Source organism: Tachypleus tridentatus, chromosome 6 (assembly GCF_004210375.1).
Source record: "Tachypleus tridentatus isolate NWPU-2018 chromosome 6, ASM421037v1, whole genome shotgun sequence".
NCBI lineage: Eukaryota > Metazoa > Arthropoda > Merostomata > Xiphosura > Limulidae > Tachypleus > Tachypleus tridentatus.
The window spans coordinates 31399947-31419909 of NC_134830.1; the positions used below are offsets into that span (position 1 = coordinate 31399947).

General features: G+C 32.0%; 1 protein-coding gene across 2 annotated transcripts; it reads left to right on the plus strand.

The window, feature by feature from the left end:
- Positions 1-769: 769 nt before the first annotated feature.
- On the plus strand, positions 770-16789 carry LOC143252186 (uncharacterized). Of its 2 annotated transcripts, none has more exons than XM_076503939.1 (7): positions 770-1072; positions 1812-1970; positions 3085-3339; positions 10330-11607; positions 11983-12080; positions 15657-15726; positions 16634-16789. In XM_076503939.1, the coding sequence occupies exons 1-7, from the start codon at positions 992-994 to the stop codon at positions 16769-16771; spliced, it is 2079 nt and encodes a 692-aa protein (XP_076360054.1). In that variant the 5' UTR covers positions 770-991; the 3' UTR covers positions 16772-16789. The 2 variants fall into 2 exon arrangements, with proteins under 2 accessions (XP_076360054.1, XP_076360053.1); XM_076503938.1 differs by having other exon boundaries at positions 779-1072; positions 11983-12089.
- The last annotated feature ends 3174 nt before the right edge of the window (positions 16790-19963 follow it).

Sequence of the window (19963 nt, forward strand, 5' to 3'; positions counted from 1 at the left end):
TAATCCAAGGGTCGCGGGTTCGCGCCCGCGTCGCGCTAAACGCCTTCCAGCCGTGCGGGCGTTATAATGTGACGGTCAATACCACTATTCGTTGATAAAAGAGTAGCCCAAGGGTTGGCGGTGGGTGGTGATGACGAGCTGCCTTCCCTCTAGTCTTACACTGCAAAATTAGGGACTGCTAGCACAGATAGCCCTCGAGAAGCTCTGTGCGAAATTCCAAAAAAAACAAAAAAACTTCATAATTGTAATTTAAGCGTGAGTAATTTAAACTGATAAAAGCCCCTCAGTGGTATGTTTGTGGACTTACAACGCTAAAAACCGCGTTTCGATACCCGCGATGGGCAGAGCACAGACAGCCCATTGTGTAACTTTGTGCTTATTTCAAAACAACAATGTGTGTGTTTTTCGTATAGGAAAGCCACAAAGGGCTATCTGCTCAGCCCACCGAGGGCTGATTCAACAAGCTATTGTTGATTCATTTTTTCTAATTACTTGTTATTTAGGTTTCATTGCATGTAACGTAACTATATTTTATTTGAATTAATTTTAGTAAAATTAATTTTAAAATATCATGGTTATAAGAATTATAAAAAAGGTGTTTAAAAAGCAGATTACTTAATCATTTGTTAATTTTAAAAAGTATATAAATTTTTCTTTTAGATTTAGTAAAATATTGGGAGTTCCTAGCTACATTTGATTGGCTACAACACTTATCGTATTGTTATATTTTATAATATGCGGTTGCTTAGCAACATAGAACGTTTATAACGGCTTTGATGAATGTGATTTAAATGTGACTGCTCGCTCGTGATAATTTCCAGAAAATCAAAAAAATATTAGCTTCAGTTTAAAAGAAAAAAGAAAACTGTTGATCATATTACAAACATTACCATCCTTCGCACGTTTTTAATAAATCAAAAGTTTTACTGAGCCTATTATTTTGTAATATATTGAGCTTTAAATTTACACCATTCCAGAAATTAGGCTTAACATGGCTCATGTCATTATTAAACGCCAAACTAACCAGCTAACGAGATGGCTTGTTCCAAAAGGTTATAGTGAACATTCTAACGTAAGTGTGTGTGATTCACAAAATTATGTCTGATTTATATTAATTTCAAAAGATTTGTTTGTTTGTTTCGTTGTTTTTAATTTCGCACAAAGCTACTCGAGGGCTATCCGTGCTAGCTGCCCCTAATTTAGCAGTATAAGACTAGAGGGAGGGTAGCTAGTCATTACCACCCATCGCCAACTCTTGGGCTACTCTTTTACCAACGAATAGTGGGATTGACTGTCACATTATAACGCCCCCACGGCTGAAAGGGCGAGGATGTTTGGCGCGACGGGGATTCGAACCCGCGACCCTCAGATTACGAGTCGCATGTCTCAACGCGCTTGGCCATTACAGGCCCCAACAATAATAGTATAAATTAGTGAATGTTTTTTATATATAATTTTTATTTATGGAAAAGAAATGTTTCCCAAACCTCTTCTTGACCATATTCTGTCTTTGTTGCAATAGTAAATTTTTTTTAGATGATTGTGTTGATGATTTAAATTTTAACTGATATTCAACTTGTATATATATATATATATGTAAAGAAATTTAATTAATATTTTTGGAACTTTAAAGGGAGCATAGAATTCTGACTGTGGCTGAAAATCTAATGACAGTGTTATATACTCATAGAATTCAACAAGATTTTAAAATATATGACTTTTGCCATTGGCTCATAGCAACCTCTGACATTTGGTCTAGAATTAAGAATAATATATGTATACTATAAGTGTTTCCATTGTTTAATTTTCAGGCAACAGACCCCAGAGGAGAGAATACATCTCTCTCTCCTTATGCCAAGATGTATTTGAGAGAAAAAGATGAGGGAATTGATAAATTACGTGAACAAATACATCAGTTGAGAGAAGAATTTGCAGAAATGAAGCCCAAAGTGGTTCAAAGTGCTAACATGGTGTGATTCGAGAATTCTTTTTATTTGTCATTAGTGCAACTTTAGACTTGTAGTACACATTCTTTAATTTGTATCAGAATATAGATCTTTGTACAATACAAGATCATACTTTCATCTAGCTTTAACTGAAAATCAGTTAAAATGCATTTTAACCTTAATACAGTGCATTGACATGTTTGTTTGAACTGTGTTTGCCTTTTGTTATTGTTTTAATGAAACAGACAACAGCAGCTAGATACATAATATGCTATAATTTGTTATGAGTAATCTACACTAAGTGTGCATGTAAAAGTCATTTATTGGAGTTCAAGGTGATTACAAAGAAAGTGTCACAGTTCAGCACATATTTCACAAATAGCATAGTATTGAGAGTTGAAATTATACAGGGTTATAATGAGTATTACGTGGAAGTAAGTGTCATGTTGTCACCAGAGGTGCCACTTTGATTTATTTCTAATTGGTATAAATGGCTCTTTTGATTGCAGTGCAGTTCATTTAACCAACATTAAACTGACAAGTTTGCAGACAGGTGAGCTAGTAATGCATGATACCATAGGCTACAGCATTAAAGCAGCACTCAGAGAATTCTAGAGTGTATAACATCTATAGAGGGCTTTACTCCAGTCTTGCTGTGTATAATTACAAAAGAAATATTAGGAGACAGGTTGGACTTGTTATAACCCATATGGGGAGAAGTTATGAACACCTAGTTAAGTGAAGTTATCAGAGATCAGAAAAAGTAACATCACATTCATTGCTTCACCCATATTACATATGGATTAGTTTCTAACCAGATAATACAGTTGGATGTGTTGACAATTTCAGAATGAGTGAAATGTGCTTCATCAGCCAACACAACATTGGCAAAAAAATGCTTAACAACTTCCAGTCTTTTGTGTAATTAAAAAATGGTTAAATTCATTTTTTGAAAATCTTTAAACATGATACAGCATGTCCGGATTTGGCATTTTCAGCTGTTTGTGGGGCTCTCCAGTTAACTTTGAAAATGTTTCCTGTTAACAAAATACATATTTTTCATAGCATACTGTACACTATTTTTATGATACTCACAAAGTGCTGATATACATGTTTCTTATATTTTTTGCATTATAAGATCAAAGAGTTACAAGGAACTTTAGAAGATAAACAAAGTTATCTACTAAAGAAGGACAGAGTAATGGCTAAAAAAGAAGTGGAATTGAAAGACCATCAGAAAAGTTATGAATCATATCAACACAAAATTTTCCAGCTTAGTGCCCAAATAATTCAAAAGGATGGTGACCTTGCAGAGATGAGAAAGGAGAATGGCCAGCTTCAAATTCAAATCAACACTCTCCTTGAAGAAGTAGAATGTATGAGAAAATCCCAGGTACATTTTGTTATCTTTACTGCAGTTTTCACTGTATTTCTGTATGACCTATTGTGAAATTAATAATCTGATAATACAGGTGTTTAGGAATTTCAACTTTTATGTAAAAATCAGTACATGATTATGAGAGATGATTTACATATATACATCTTTAGTATTTTAGAAGGAATTTGTTATGATATCATGACGATGTAATATCTAGAAGTTCATGAAAGTTAAGGCAACCTTGAAATCTAGACGTTTCTTGTATTTTATAGAAATAAGAGTACTGTATAAGTGTCAGATTGAATGAGTTATTACTGAGATATTCAGTTCAATGTCAGTCAGTATTATTTACTTTTTTTATATTAAACAAAATTTGTCATAAGAAAGAAAATTGTATGTGTCAATCTTGTTGGTAAGTTTCATAAATTTGATACATGGAACATTTAAGTAACTTCATAATCAAAATTTCCAGCTATTTCAAATCATAATATATAATGTATATAGCATAATAAATTAGACTCATCTTAGATAAATTATGACATGTAACATAATATGGATGCTTGTCTAGGAACTGAATCAGAGACAATATTTGTTCTAAATTAAAATAAAAATCCTAATTCAATTTATATTTATTAGTGCCAACAAGATTATATCATGTCCGATTATCAAGGTTTTCTTGAATCACCCTTCTTCGAACAATGAGAAAACATAACAAAAGATAATTGCTTGAAATTACCAAAATCAGAGAATTAGAAGTTAAAATACCATGAGAAAAAATGAACTAAAAAGCATATTGTTGAAATATTAGTCTGATGATTTTTTGTTTGGGGAAGCATCAGACGAATACCCTGGTGTCTGAAAATGAAGTTGAAAAATGCTTCCAATGTTTTACAACATTGCCCAAGCCATGGAATAACCCACCAAAAAGTGATCATTATTGTTAACAGAGTGTTTTGACTGGTAAAGCACAAGAAGCATATGCCACTCCACAAGATTGCACTAATTATGATAAGATTAAAGAAGCTATTCTCAAAGCATACAAGTTAGTAAAGGAGCTTGTTGTCAAAAGTTGAAGTTACCACAAGCAAGATAATCAAACCTCTGTGGAGTTTGCCCATGAAAAAGATAATTATTTTGATTGATGATGTAATATTGTGCATTTTGGCAACAAAGTTTTAGAAATTAAGACAACTATGTTTAATTGCAGAATTTAAATGCTGTACTAGTGATGACCTGAAAACTTACTTTAATGAAAAGAAAGTTGAAACACTATAAGAAGCAGCTGCTCTTTCCAGTGATTACACTTATACACATAATACCAGTTTTCATGAAAAGAAGTTCCTTCCAGCTCAGTAAAAACCTGTACCTCTTCAATTCACTAAGGTTGAGAATTTTAAAACAAATTCCAACTTCTCTAATTCAAATTCTTCAGACACACAGAATCATCAAGGTCTCTCTGCCATTTCTGTAAAAAATCCTGTCATGTTTGATTTTGGCAGTTTGAAAAATAAAATGAAAAGAAAGCAGCATTCAGTATGTTCACGTCCATGTATTGATATGGTTTCTCCAGATCACCTGATGTTGTTGATTTGGTCACTAACAGAAAGGCTTATGTAGTTATGGAGAAATATAAGTGTTTTGTGTCTGTTGGTTCTGTGTATTTGGCATAGGATACTGCTAATCTTATACCCACATGTATTTTAAATGATACTGGAGTTACTCAGTCATTATTCTTAGAGGGTGTATTGGCTTTAAATTTGAGTTTTGCCACTGGTGAGTCTGTTATTGCTCAGGGTATTGAGGTTGGCTTTGTTGATGTTCCTTTTATAACATTTATTAGCATCAGACCTAGTTTCAGGACCATTTGTTGATGGAGTAAAACCTACTCTCCCAATTGAGGGTGTATCACTATTGTTGGAAAAAGATTTGGCTGGGGGAAGAGTTGTTGCCAAATTCAAAATGGTTATCTAGCTGAAAAAACAGTGATCAATTAATTATCAGTGGGACAATTACTTAATGAATGACAGTGAAAACATAAGAGATCTGGTTCACCTGTGAAGCTCAGCTGGAAGTAAACTTGTCGTTGAGCAAGAAAAGGATCCAAAGTTCAAATCACTATTTAAACGTGCACCCCGAAAGAATCAACTGGAGAAAGTTCCGTATGGTTACTTCTTATGTATATGTATATCAAATATTTTAGTTAAAAAATTGTGTAATATCAATTTTTAATTCTCTAAAAGAAGGATATGTAATGGATTTACCATTACACATTTATTTTAAAACCTGTGTTTGTTTCAGTTTGACGCATGTGATGTATATTGTGCAAGTCTTGCTTCTCCTATAAATTTGTAGAAGATTCTCAAGAGCAAGAATCAACAATACATGTTTTATTATAGTACTAGTGTGTCTTGGAATGTTGTTGAATGTTCTAGAATCTTGCCTAATTGGTATAAATGCCAGCTGAGACACAGTAATAGAATATTATTGGCCAGCTGTAGTCAGTATGCTATGAGATTCAGAAGTTATAATTGCCATTGACACTTATTAATTGGAAAACTACAGAATGTGGTCAAGAACATTTATAGACTTTGAACATTATGAACCATTCAACTTCAGAGAATTAACTTTGGAGGTTAGTATTTCTATGAAGACAATAGATATCTCTATTGTCTTCCTTTGTGAAAGGAAAGCTTGTAAACTGCTTTAGGCCAAACAAGTAAAGAGCTAGCGAGCATTTTCATCAAGTGAAGTTTATTTGTCCATCAACATAAAAGTAATTTGTCCTTCATGGTCTTAGACTGTCGATAAACTATTCAATTCCAGACCAGATAAAAGACTGAATATTGTTTGCGAGTTTGTAAATTATTGTAATAATCATCATTTTAAATTGTATTGTTTTTTTGTATATAAATATATATTTGTGTTAAGAAGGAAAATTTTGTGTATCAATGTTGTTGGCAAGTATAATAAATTTGATACATATTAACATTTTATTGACTACTTCTAAGTTAAAATTTCCAGCATATTTTAAAATTGTAATATGCAACATACATAACATAATAAATTGGAAACTCTTCCAGGATAAATAATAATATGTAACAGGAGAACTCCAATGACTCAACTGTGAGAAACAATAAGGGATAAGAAGTCATTTCATTATTATTTGATGGAGAAAGTAATTTATATAGACTTACAGTATGAAAACAACATACAAAAGTTTTATTAATATGTTCTTGTACAGAAGAAGTGTAATTAGTTTTAAGTCTTAGTAACATATTAAAGTAGTTTTATTTTAGGATTTTTTAAAAGGTTGTATCCAAGTGTTTATGGTGCTAATCCCTCTCCTTATTTGTTACTCATGGTCAGTGTTAGCTAGTGCAGGTATATCTGCTTCTCTTTTATGTTATAGATAGAATCTTCACAAAAGTTTCTCAGGTTCATGCACAAGGGTCAGATGCTGCAGTTCAGGTCTCTGGCATTTGGTTTTGCATCAGCACCTTATGTCTTCTGCAAAGTTGTTTGAGCATTTTCTCATCACCTGCATTCCTTGGGGCTGTGCACACATCATTATATGGACAACTGGCTCCATCCCTTCAATTAGCTTAAAAACACTCTCACATTCTCCTTTCAGATGCCACAGAAGCAGGCTTCTTTATTAGACTGGAGAAATCTGTTTGGTCACTGACACAATATCTCGTGCATTTGGATGTGTTTTTCAATGCTCACTTGAGTCATGCACAACCAATTCCTGTGAGGCTTCAAGTCATGGAAAGAGCCATCAGGCTTTCACTTGTGTATCTTTCTTTTACTGCAGAGATGGTTCTCTCACTTTTGGAGATGAGGGTATTCTTCTCAAGCCTCTCATTTTTTTGGGATGGACACATATGAGATCCTTTTAGTAGTTTCTGCATGAACAGTGGGTCATGCATTCTTATTCTTTGTATTATCCTGTCTCCTTATCCAAGAGCAACTTCATTGATTACAAATGGTGGTTGGATCACAACAACATAAATATTGAAGCATTCATTCCACAACCTCCTCCCTAGATCCATCTGTTCACAGATGCATCTCTTCAGTGATAGGGTAGCTTATCTTCAAGGTCAGAACTTCGATGGTACTTGGAGAGAAGATTGTAACTTATTGAAATTCTCAACTGGAGTTATTGTGGTTTCCAGTACCTCATCCTCAAGCATTGGCAGTTGTTACATTCATTCAGGACTGAAAAGGATTTCAACTGTACATCTTTCCCTCAATTTGGCTATTGATTCATTCTACTCTCTGTCATCTTCTCTTGGTTGCACCATATTGGCCAGCTCAATCAAGCATTGTTTCTACGTTTTCAGTATCTGCATGAATGTGTACCTCCATCATTTCTGCACTGGCAGTATCTGTTGAGACAACCATGAACAGTCATTTTCCATCTACATGGTCAGAAACTCAGTCTTCATGCTTGGAAGTTATAGTTTTTTACCCAGCATATGGATTTAACTTCTAAGGTTTCTCTGTATTTAACTGTACATCTCCATTTGCCAACCACAATCGTTTATCAATAGAAATGGAATATTTATCATAAATGTGGTATTAAAGGAACTTCAAACCTCTTCACCCAAAAGTATTTACCATATCTTGTTTTATGAGTTGAGTATTTGAGAAGGGTCTTGCTTCATCAACTGTGGCTTCATATAAGGCATCCTTATCCACTGTTTTTAGTTATTCTTAATGTTTGGAAGGCTTTTGAATCCTGAGCTCTATCAGGTTTGCTAAAATCCTTTAGTATTCTTCAGCCCAAATGACATTTTTAATTACATAATTTAATTTTACAGTTGTTTTACATACATTTTCTCAATTTCTTTTCAGCTCTTACCTTTGTTTTCTTTGTTTCACTTTTTTTTAAAATTATGCTTGTGGACATTATCTCTCAGAATTGTTTGCAGTCTATATACATAGAACTCTATCATGCCACATTTGTACTTCTTGACTCCTGTCGGTCTTTTCTTCACAAGACTCTGGTAAGCAGGAAAGAGAAAATATCCTTTTCACTAATCCATTTATCAGCTGTTTCTCACCTTTATTACTGCTCTGATCATGACCATTTGTTATGTCTTGTACGGGCCCTCAGGTATTTAGTAGCTTGTAATAACTCATTCTGAGGTACCAGGAACTGATTGTTCATTCATTAGGATCCTTCTATTTCCCATTACCCTAACGAGGTGGTTTATCATATTGAATCACATAGCCTGAAATGGATTATCATTACAGGAAAGGAATCTTCTGCATGTCACATTTGATCAGGTTAATAATATCTCAAAGTTATTAGCCACCTAACTTAATCATCCTCTGGAAGACTATCCTCTGGGATAGTATGTAGACTATTATTAATACTTTCCTATCTTATTACTTACCTGATCTGGCAGTTTCTTCTTCTGAGTGTTTTCAAATACCACATGAATATATTTTTAATGCATCTATTAGACTATAACCAGAATGGAGTATTTTTCTCAATCATATATTTTTTTTAGCCCAATATCTCTGTTTTCACTGGATCTCATTCTGTGATAAGTGTTGCCCAGGTAGATTCTGTTGAAGTGGGGTGTTTTATAAGGCCATCTAGAAACCTACCACATGGTATTACATTGTTATTATTGACCACCACTCATGGACTATCATGAGTAGAAATAAAATGGACCCTGCCCATTCTTGCCAATATTCTGGTTGAATAAATTAGGATTAATTTTCTTTTAAAAAATGTACAAAATGCAGTTAAACTATTGCAGAGTCCTTGGTAGAGCACAGGTTCCACATCCTCTATAATTATTGTGATAACTGTTAAAACTAAATTGATGTTATATTCCAGTCACTGGTTGATAGACAAGGTACCTTTCTTGCTGAAATAATAGAAAACAAATCCAAACAAAAATCTGGCTGAAGTTTCTTTCAAACTAAAACTAAGAATAGTAGATAGGCAGGTGTGCATACCTAACATGAAAAGAACGTATTTTTTTATGGAGACCAAAGTAAACTCCCATTACAAACAGAATGTTGTTTAAAGATGAAATCCACAGCCATTGTAGTCATTCTTCAGATAGTAATAAGTAGTTTTATACATTTTTGATGTAAGCAAAAATACACTTAAGATATACATATACGGGGTGTCTGAAAATGAATATACCAAAAAAAAACGGTTGAATGCTTTATTGTTATTTAAGATAACAATTGGATATAAAGACAAGCACTAGGCTTGTAAAGTTTAGTTTTAATTGGTAATGTACTTTTACAAGTCTTCAATTATTCTCTAAAATTAATTTAATTCTGCTTTCAAATTCTGAGAAATTTTCCAACACAGCAGTAGGGATGGATAAGATAACTTCACAAATCTGATGTTTCAGTTTTTTCAAGGTCTTTTGATTTGTTACGGTAGACTTATGTTTTTAAAAATATTTCAAAGGTGAAAATTTAAAGGGGTTCAATTGTGTGTCCAAGAGGGCTGTTTGATAGGTTTTCCTCTACCAGTCCAACACTGAAAAAGTTTCACTTAAAATCTTTAACAATTCAAGCAACATGGGGTGGTGTTCCATCCTGTTTGAAGGTATCTCTTTGTAACAAACCAAGTGTTTCTTGGAGTTGTGGAATAAAGAAACAATTCATTTGTCAAAAAATAATTAATATTAATTTATTTTTGGACACTCTGTGCCACAAACATCTTATTACCTCAGGAAACTTTGATAAAGAGTGTACTTTTGCAAATGTATCTGTAGATTTAGAAAATATTTCTAAGTGATGAGTCATATTAAGTAATCAAGATTGAAAAAAATTAGATTAAATATCTTAATTTCTTGATCTGTTGAATAAACAAATTTTGCATGAAGGAAATAGAAAAAATTATTTTCAGGAATTATAGGTATTGCCTGAATCATGCTATATATAGATATTTATATTAAAAGTATTCTTTACTACTGGCTTTTAATGTGATCTTTTTTATTATTATGCATCATTGGTACTATCCAGGAAAGTATATCATCCTTCAAGAAGTATGTAGAAGAAAGTAGAGCAGTAACACCTGACCTCATAAATACTGTATTAGTGAAACAAATTGCTGAAAATGAAATAATTTGTCAACAGCAGTTGAAAAATACAGAAAACATTTGGAAAAACAAAATGGATGAAGAGTGCCAAAATATCAGCAAAGAATTTATGCAGAAAATGAAAGAACTGGAATTTGACCTCAAACAAAAGTTTGAGAAAGAAAAAAGTGATATAGAACAGAGATACAAGACTAAAATGTGTGAAATGGAAAAAGATTTAAAACACCAGTTTAAAACAGAAAAAGGTGAAGATAGAAAAAAGATTGAAAATTCATATAAGCAGAAAATTGGAATATTGCAACAGTTGCATGCTGATGAGAAACAAACTTTACAAAAATTACATTATGATGAACTTCAGGCCTCAGAAAGACAACAAACTAAAAATCTTGAAAGCTTTAGAAAACAATTAAATGACTGCCACCAAGAACATATTTTGTCTTTAAAAAATGACTTTCTTCGTGCAAGAGAGATTGTTCAAAAGGATAATAAAGAAAGTATCAAGCTTTTGCAGGAAGACTTTGAAAAGAAGCTCAAATTTGAATGTCATTCACTTAATATTAGTCATCAAAATGAAGTAAATGAATTAAACATTAAGTTCCAGAATGATATATCTGCTGTACAGATGGCTCACCACGAACAGTTTCAGAGATTGGCAGAAGATCTGAGGAGACACTGGGAAGTTGAAAAATCTGAACTTCAGAAACTTCATGCTGAAGAAATTGAAGCAATCAAAGAAAACCTTAATAGACAGTTTGAACGTGAGAAACAAATAATGAAAAAAGCACATATTGAAGAAACAAATGAACTGAAAAAGGTCAGTGAAAAATCTCTTGAAAATATAATAAATAATCTCAAGTTTTTTTGTGAAGAAAAGTCAGGGCATGCTGTTTCCCTTGAATATGAAAAGCATTCATTGAATGATACAAATAGTTTTGAACTTTTAAAATTTCAAGAGGAATGTAAGAGCATCATAAGTGGTGAAAAGCAAAAGCTCAAACAAAAATATGTTGAGCAGTTGAAACAAGAAGTGGAAAAGCTTCGTGAACAGTTTTTAGAAGAATATAAAAGTTTTTGTCTTACCAACAGAGAAGCTTATGAAAAAGAAAAAGCTTACTCTACAGCTCTGTTACAAGCTCTTGAAACAGAATGTGTGAAAGTAACCCAGTTACAGTTGGCTGTGGAATCAAAAGAAAAGAATGAGGTATGGAAAGCTTAAGGTTGCTAATGATATTAAAAATTTTTAAACCAAATTCTAAGAGTGAACACGACAAGTTTATACTTGCATGCACTTTTATCTGTTACTTAATAAGAGCTCTTCTTTATTCTGTTTTATGTTCAATGATTTTTAAACTATTATTTTAAAAAACTGAAAACTTGAAATATGTTTGTGTTGTAGCTTTGCACTTTGCATATTATTTTTAGTTTTCTGTTTATAACAGAGCAAAAAGGACATTTAATTTTACCAATGGCTTCTAGTACATTATTTGTCCTTTCATGGTTTTTGGAGTGTTATATAAGTTAAGTCATACATCTCTGCTACAGTTTTAATAGAAAGTTTGTTTTCAACTTTACAAAGAACCTTAAAGAAATGTTGATCTCCAGTGGAGGTGGAATATCTTATCTGTTTTCAACACCCCCTGATATTGAAAACTTCAGAAGTCCAAGTACAAATAGGTATATTGTGTGTGTATATATTTTTTCTTTCTTTCTTACAAAACCTACTTGTGATTTTTAAAGACAGAAAAATTGCTGCAAAAAATTATAAGCACGCACAGTTGCACTTACTCTGAAAATATTTGTTTACAAAACCAAACATGCAAAGTTATTGAATAAAATGTATGACCAAAATTCATTATGTTCTAACTTGTAAATATTAGTTATATTGACTACAGAACATTATTTTTATCAGTAGTTTAAATATAATATTTTTATTCCCTCACGACATCTGTAAAGTACATCATATAAACGTTTTAATTCAGAAAAGCTACATGTGTAGACTCTAACCTTCCACAAATGTATCGTTATCTATGCACAGTAGTCCATATTCTTTCTTCTGCACTGCTAGTGTTTATATTATGATGCTTTCAAATTTTGCAGTATTGAAATTTTGGGCAATTACCTTCAGTTTCCCCCACACACACACATGGATTTAAAGATTGATGTTTCTACAATATCCAATGGCCCTAACACTCCAGGATTCTTCTCCTGCTGTTTCATTGTTAACAAGAGACACTTTGTTTGTCAACGATGTTGTCATCATTTCACATCAGGTGTTTGGTCGTCTTGTGTCTCACTACTTCTGTCTTTTTTTTCTTTACGTCTATAATTACTCAGGTATGTGACTTTGTTTTTTCCCATTTCTTCTTCTGACTTTCTTTTCTCCTATCCTTCCCCAAACATTGGTGTTCATACTGATGATTTTCTGTCCAACTAATGGGCTCTCCATATCAGTTTTAGCCTCTTCATCTTCAGTACTTTTATTGTTCCCTATGCTTTTGGTACTCTTGTTGTTCTTGAGCCTTAATCCGAGAATGTCTTCTTATTCGGGTGCTCTATTTTATGTTTTATTTATCTTCAGTCTCTTTGTCTTCATTTTGCCATCATGTAACTCCTTTGCTACTTGTCTTTTCTTCACCTTCTCTCAAAGTCTGTCTATTAGGACCTCAACAGTTTTTATGGGATGCTCTTTCCTACTTGTTCCACACTTTAATCTTGATCCATTTTACTGCTTTGTTACTGTGGTTTCTTTGTTTCAGGAATTTAGTTGGTTGCAAGATCTTTCAAGGTGTTCAAGACTCTTTGAAATTTCATTTTGAAGCTGCTTGTCTTTTTTTCATTTTCTTCCGTACCCAACAACAAATTCTGTAACAATTACCCTTTTCAGGAGTTGCACAGATTTGTCCTCTGTCCTGTTCCTCATTCTTTTATCCCTTTCATAGGGTTGGGAATTATTGTTCATGTAGAAGACTTGTCTTGTGTGCTTCCTGTCAGCTCAGGTCCTGTGGAATTCAGCCAAACACGTATGAACTCCCTGTGCTAACAGTCTTTAGCTCATGAACATGCTTTCTCATGGTCTGTCCCTGTGTTGTCAAACTCCACCCCACCCCCTCAGCTTTTTTCTTGTCTGGACTTTTTTTAACTTACATCTCATTCTATGCATCTTCAAGCATCTCAATAACAATTTATTCTATTTACTGACTTAGGATTGGACACCTCCTTTACTCTTTATCACAAAGATCAGTTGATTTTATTTCTGTAACTCTCATTTCTCTCTAAAACTTGAGCTACATGGAAAGAAAATGGGATTTCTATTTCCCATCATTCTGGCTTCCATTTCTTTATACAGCCATTTTAACTCTGACTGTTTTTGAGCCTGGTTTGAGCTATTCTTTATTTAACTGGAACTGCCCCTTCTTACCATGGTATTTCTTCATTTCTCATGACTGTTCATTTTATCATGTCACCTCCCATTAGGTTTGTCAAGGTTTTTCTTGTCTCTTATAATTGTTTGAACCCTGGATGAGACCATTTAGATGAGCATGTAGACCAGATATGTTACATTACTTCTATCATATGGCATTTTTAGTACTTCTTTCTCCTTCCATCTGCCATTCTCCATCCTGCTCAGAGGCTCTTGTGAAATGAGTATTGTTATTTGTTTTTTTACTTCCTCACCTGCTCACTGCTCGACATTCTTAGATCTTACTATCCCTTACCTAATAATGCTGGAACCCACCTTGTGACCATTGTTGCCTCATGGGGAGTATTTACCTAAAATGTACAATATGGATGGGTACAGATAATGTTAGGTTTCTTTGCCCCTGCCCTGTGCACTCTGTTGAAATGGGGTTTCCCTCAAGACTGCTTTGATGGCATCTTATATATATTCTGCCTTTCAGACTGTACTTTACAACACTAGAAACTGTATTTTGATACCTATGTTGGTTGCTGCATATAGCCCATTGTGTAGTTTTGTGTTTAATGATAAATATGCTAGGCTATCCTGCACTTAAATAAAAACAAACTAAAAAAACTGCAGCACTAGCCATGTGCATAACCTCACCCCCGACTTGCACATGCTGTCTTTTGTCACTTTAACACTCAAATGTAAACAAACAAACAAAAAAAAAGATGTAAGTGTGTGAAATATCCTAAAGGTTCATTCTCATATAAATTACTCTTTGCAAGCTGGTTACTGGATAACTTGTCATTTGACAATTGTTAAATTTTTATAAAAACATTTCTTTGCAGTTTCCAAAGCAGTTATTAGAAGCAATCAATTTATAAGGTCATTTAACCCAAACTAATAGATGATAGTCATTTCCCTTTTGTGTTTGTACTAGGCCTAGTAAATTATCTGAATATTATGGCTGTATGATATGAAGATGTTCTCTTATTATCATTATTATTACTGTAATTATAATTTGCAAAAATATGACTCAAGTCTAATAACTGTAAACAGTAATATTATTAAAATATTACTTGTGCTTGGTATTTTACATCTTCTTTAATAAATTGTTGATAAGTCCCACTAAATATGAGGATGTGTTGTTTTTTTTATTATAGTGCAAGATATTTAAATACCTTCTCGAAACCTGTAACTTATTTCACATTGATTGCAAAAGTTATGAACTTGTCAAACTGAAAGTGTTTACTTTTTATTAATTCTCTTCAGAAACAATAATATTAATATCTTAAAATTAAGTTTCTACTGCAGTGTATATGCTATATTTGTGGTAAAGCAAATGCAAGTGTCGAGATCTCATTGCTTAATTGTGATGCAGAATTAAAACAAATGATAACTAAGGTTTCTCTTGCTGTGACCATGACTAGACAAAACTGCTGATATAAAAACATTAATTACCATCCTCAGCTCATTTTAATGCAAATGAGCATAAATATATCTAAATTGGATTGCAGCTGTTTGGTTAGTTACATGTAAAATTTCTGGTACTTGTATATATCTTTAGTAATAAGCTTTCAATGTTTACAGCTACTTACATTTTCTAAATACTATTATTTCATATTTCTTATCAGACTGTTAGCTTTTTCATAATATGTAACTTGAAAAATTATATAATTGTAACATTAATTCTGTTGATTGTCATCAACCATGAAATTTGTTATTATTTTCTTCATTCTTTGGTAGTTATTAACATGTCTCTTCATGCTAACTAGAGTATACTTATAATTTGTCAATGTTTTTAAAGGATAGGAAGAAATCTTAGATTTTTCTTTTTTCCATGGTAGATCTCTTGCTCCAGACTTCAATAGCACTCTTCAAGTCACCTCTTTGAATGAAACGAAACCAACAGAAACAGTTATGAAGTTTTTCTCTAAATATATTTAATTAACAATGCTAATATCTCATTTTAAAGAACATTAGTTTTAATTTCTTCTGTACTGATTAGTTAGTCCTCTCAAAATCAGTTGTGAAAATATCCCACTTACAAAAATGTTTACTAAGAGTGACAAGATAGATCTACAGAATTACTGGAGATTCATTGAGATATTTACTGTAAAATAATTCTCTATTCTCTAGTTAATTGAGTGCACATGAAATAAACTTAGTGAAAATGTATTTTACTTGTCACAATGAGAGTTAAATTTGAAGTCATTTTACTTGTTCAGATAAGATCATATGTAAGACTAATTCTGTTGAGATGATGTTACTCCATGAATCTCATGTTACTTAATAAACTGTTTAATGTCATACTTACCCAAAGCAATTAATACTACCCACTTGATTGTCATTCCCAATGAAGCATCAGGAGGGCATAATCAAAAGAGATCAGTTGACTGCTCGTATAAAAGATACGTGCTTAACATCACATAATACAGGTAACCTTGCAGCTTTATTTGCCAGATGAAGATAAACTGTGCTACTCTAGGTTAGTGACACAGAAGAATAGGTTACTAGAACAAAAATAGTTAAAGGACCTTCTTCACCAGTGTCTTTCATGGAATCTATACACATCTGCACAAATAAAACTTTTAAACAATGCCTCTATTAATAAAAATAGGAGTGTACGGTATGCTTATATACCAAAAAAAATATATATGCATAATTTTTGTTTTCATTCTATAAAATGTCTTAGGAAATAAAATTATTATATTTATATATAAAACGTTGCACTTTCTGATATTTTTAAAAATAAGAATGAAGGTACATTTATCAAACTGTTGTTTTATTAGTCAATTGACAGTGTATTTTATTTACTTTATAGGATTGTAGAAGGTGCAATTCACTTGAAATTGAAAGGGCTAGTTGGGTCAAAGAGCAATCCAACATCCTGAAATCCCTTCATCAATCTGAGAGTGAAGTCATCAGACTCAAAAAAGCTACTTCAGACCACAGAAAATGAGAATAATGGAAATGCTGTAGTTGATAAAAATAAGAAGGTATATTGTATCACACATGTATTTTCTTTTGCAATATAGTAACTTTGTATATACATCTCTCAGAATGCCAAAAAGGATTATCTCTTAATGATTTGTGGGGAAGGTTTTTGGAAATTGTTAAGAATAGGTTTCTTCACCAATTAGTCAAGGAACTGACCAGAAACAATGTTATTTTAGATTTATTGTTGACTTCAAATATAGAAATAATTGAAAGGGTGGAAATTGGGGAACATTTGAATACAAGTGATCATTGCTCTTATTAATTTCAATATTTTGTTACATATAGATATAAGGAATGATATTATTTTAGTCACAAATTGTAAACTTTGAAGGCATGCAACAAGAATCATTTGTTGTGAATTAGGCAACTGAGTTTTATGAAAAGACTGATTGCTTGTGGAAAATTTTTAAAGATAAATTTTAAATATTCAAAATAAACACATTTCTTATAAAAAACGTTAGCTCAAATGAGTTAAAATTAAAGAAAAACATCATGAATATAAGAAATTTGAATTGATTGGTATGACAGGAAACTTGGAAGATCATAGAATATAAAGAAAGTTAATGAAACAGGATTTCAGGACATTAAAAATATGTATGAGGAAAGGTTAGTTGAAAATATAAAAATTAACAGTTAAGATTTATTTAAATACATTAAAAGTAAACAAAATGTCAGAATGAGGGGAAAACCCTTGAGGGATGGTAAAGGATGGTAAATTATCACAATATGATAATTGTGAGATGGCTGTGTTATTTAGTTTTGCTTTTTTCTTTAGTTTTTACTAATGGAAGTTTAAAGAAGATGACTGAATTAATTTTGAGCTGGTTAATTATAAATTGGGAAATTTAGGAAAATGATGAGGCTCCTTGGCCATTGAACATTTCCCCAAGGGTTTTGAAGGATATTAAAGATTGGATATGTGAGCCACTTTCTACTATTTTTTGTTCGCCCTTGAATAGTGAGCAGGTTCCAAAGGATTAGAGGTTTGCTAATGTAAACTCCTCTTGTCAGGGAAGGTGATAAAAATTATTCCAGTGATTGTAGACCCATCAATTTTATTGCATAGTTAACATAATTTCTGGTGTTATCTATTTATTGCATGACATCACAATCTAACTGTAAAATTGTGATGACATCATAGTCAAATTTTGTGCCTACTGGGAATGCCATCCTATTTCTTCCTGAGTTTCTTGCTCATCATGTGTAACAGATTTATTATGTGTTAAGTTTAATACACGTGTGTGTTTCAGTTTGATGCATGTGACATATATTGTTGAATATGTATTGAGCAAGTCCTGACTGTTCTCTGAATTTGTAGAAGATTCTTGAGAATAAGAATCAACAGTATTTGTATTGTGAAATGCTCTATTATCTAGTGTGATTCATATAAAAAACTATCTGAGAGACAGTAATAGAATATTATTAGTCAGCTACAGTTAGTGTGCTCTAGACCTCAGAAGCTGTAATTGTGATTAATACCTATTAATTGAAAAACTACAGAATTGGACCAGGAAATTCATAGATTTCAAATGTTAGAAACTGTTCAACATCAGTGAATTAATTTCAGACATCAGTATTTCTTAAAGGACATTAAATATCTTCCTCAGTAAAAGTCAGAGGGATAAGGTCAACCTAGTCAGCTTAAGCAAGGTGTGACAGTACCAATTCAGAATTAATTTGCTCATTATTTTCCTGAATCATTGACAAAATATTCAGTTCTAGGCTGAATATAAAACTCAGTAGTATTTGTAAGTTTGTAAAACTGTTGTATGTAAATCATCACTTGTAATAACTGTTATTATAAATTATGTTGTTTTATTAATTTTCTTTGCATATTAAAATATATTTGTGTGAAGAAACAAAATTGTGTGTATCAATCTTGTTAGCAAATATCATAAATGTGGTATGTATTGACCTTTAATTAACTTCTATTTAGATATAAGTGATATTTTTGTGTATCACATGCTTTCTAATTGAAAGACTGTAAATTGTTTGTTTAAGTAGGAGCATCTCAGTTAATTTATGACTGTTACAGTGTGACTGTAACATAATGTAAGAAAATTTCAAAATATTTTTTGTGATATAATTTGATAAATTTGCTTTTTTTAATAAACCTTTACTTGTTTTTTTGTAATGTAAGTGGAATCTTTCAAAGTTAAAACTGTTTTCATCAATTATGTTGTACATTTTTTCTTAAAGTATCTTAGAAAACTAATATTTTTGCTTCTACAATTTCTATCGATTTTATAAGAAATTTTCCCTGGGCTTTCCACCTAACAAATAAAGATGTCCCTCATCTCAGCAGCCAGTTGATGTCAGTGTAGAATATAAAGGTTGCAGGTAGCTGGATAAATACTTAGCAACATATTATTTTTCACTGTGAATAAAGATCTTTTTCCATTCACATGTTAGTGATTTTTTCTTGTAATGATTATGTTTGACATAATTTGCACATACCATTTCTGGAATATGCATGTTGTCAATACTTTTAATTTATTTACCAGATATCAGTGGACCTGAATACTGCATATATTAAGAATTCAAAACAGATACAGTGGTTTATTACATCAGGGTGTAGGAGATATACGACATTTATACTTTTAAGTACTATATATAAATTTTTGGTTAAAAAAACACTTCCATCAAATCTTATAAACTGTTTGTTATTTAGTCATTTTTCTGTTAAAAAGAAATAGGCTTTTTATCTTTTCAGGGTATAGCTCTTCTAAAAGGAAAAATCAGTTTTTTTCTGATTACATGTCACTTGCCATTTAGTTATTATGCAGCAGTTATTGTTACATTTAGAATATCTTTGCCCCAAAATAATTATATACTTTATATGTAACAATTTATAATTTTTGTCCCCTTTTATTGTCTACATCAGATTTATGTTGTTTTAAATACACGTTAGTATCACAAATATACTTTTATATGCTCCTAATTTTTTTTAGATGCTGTAGCAAGAAAAATATTACAAGTTAGAGTTACTCCTTATATGTGGTATGAACCATTGATATTCAGCAGATAAGTTTAAAAGTGTCTACAAAATGCAAATTCCAGAAATGATATGTACAGAATACATTAAACATGGATGATAAAAGACAGTAACACAATTAAGTGAACAAACAGTCTATTTACAGTGAAAAATATATGT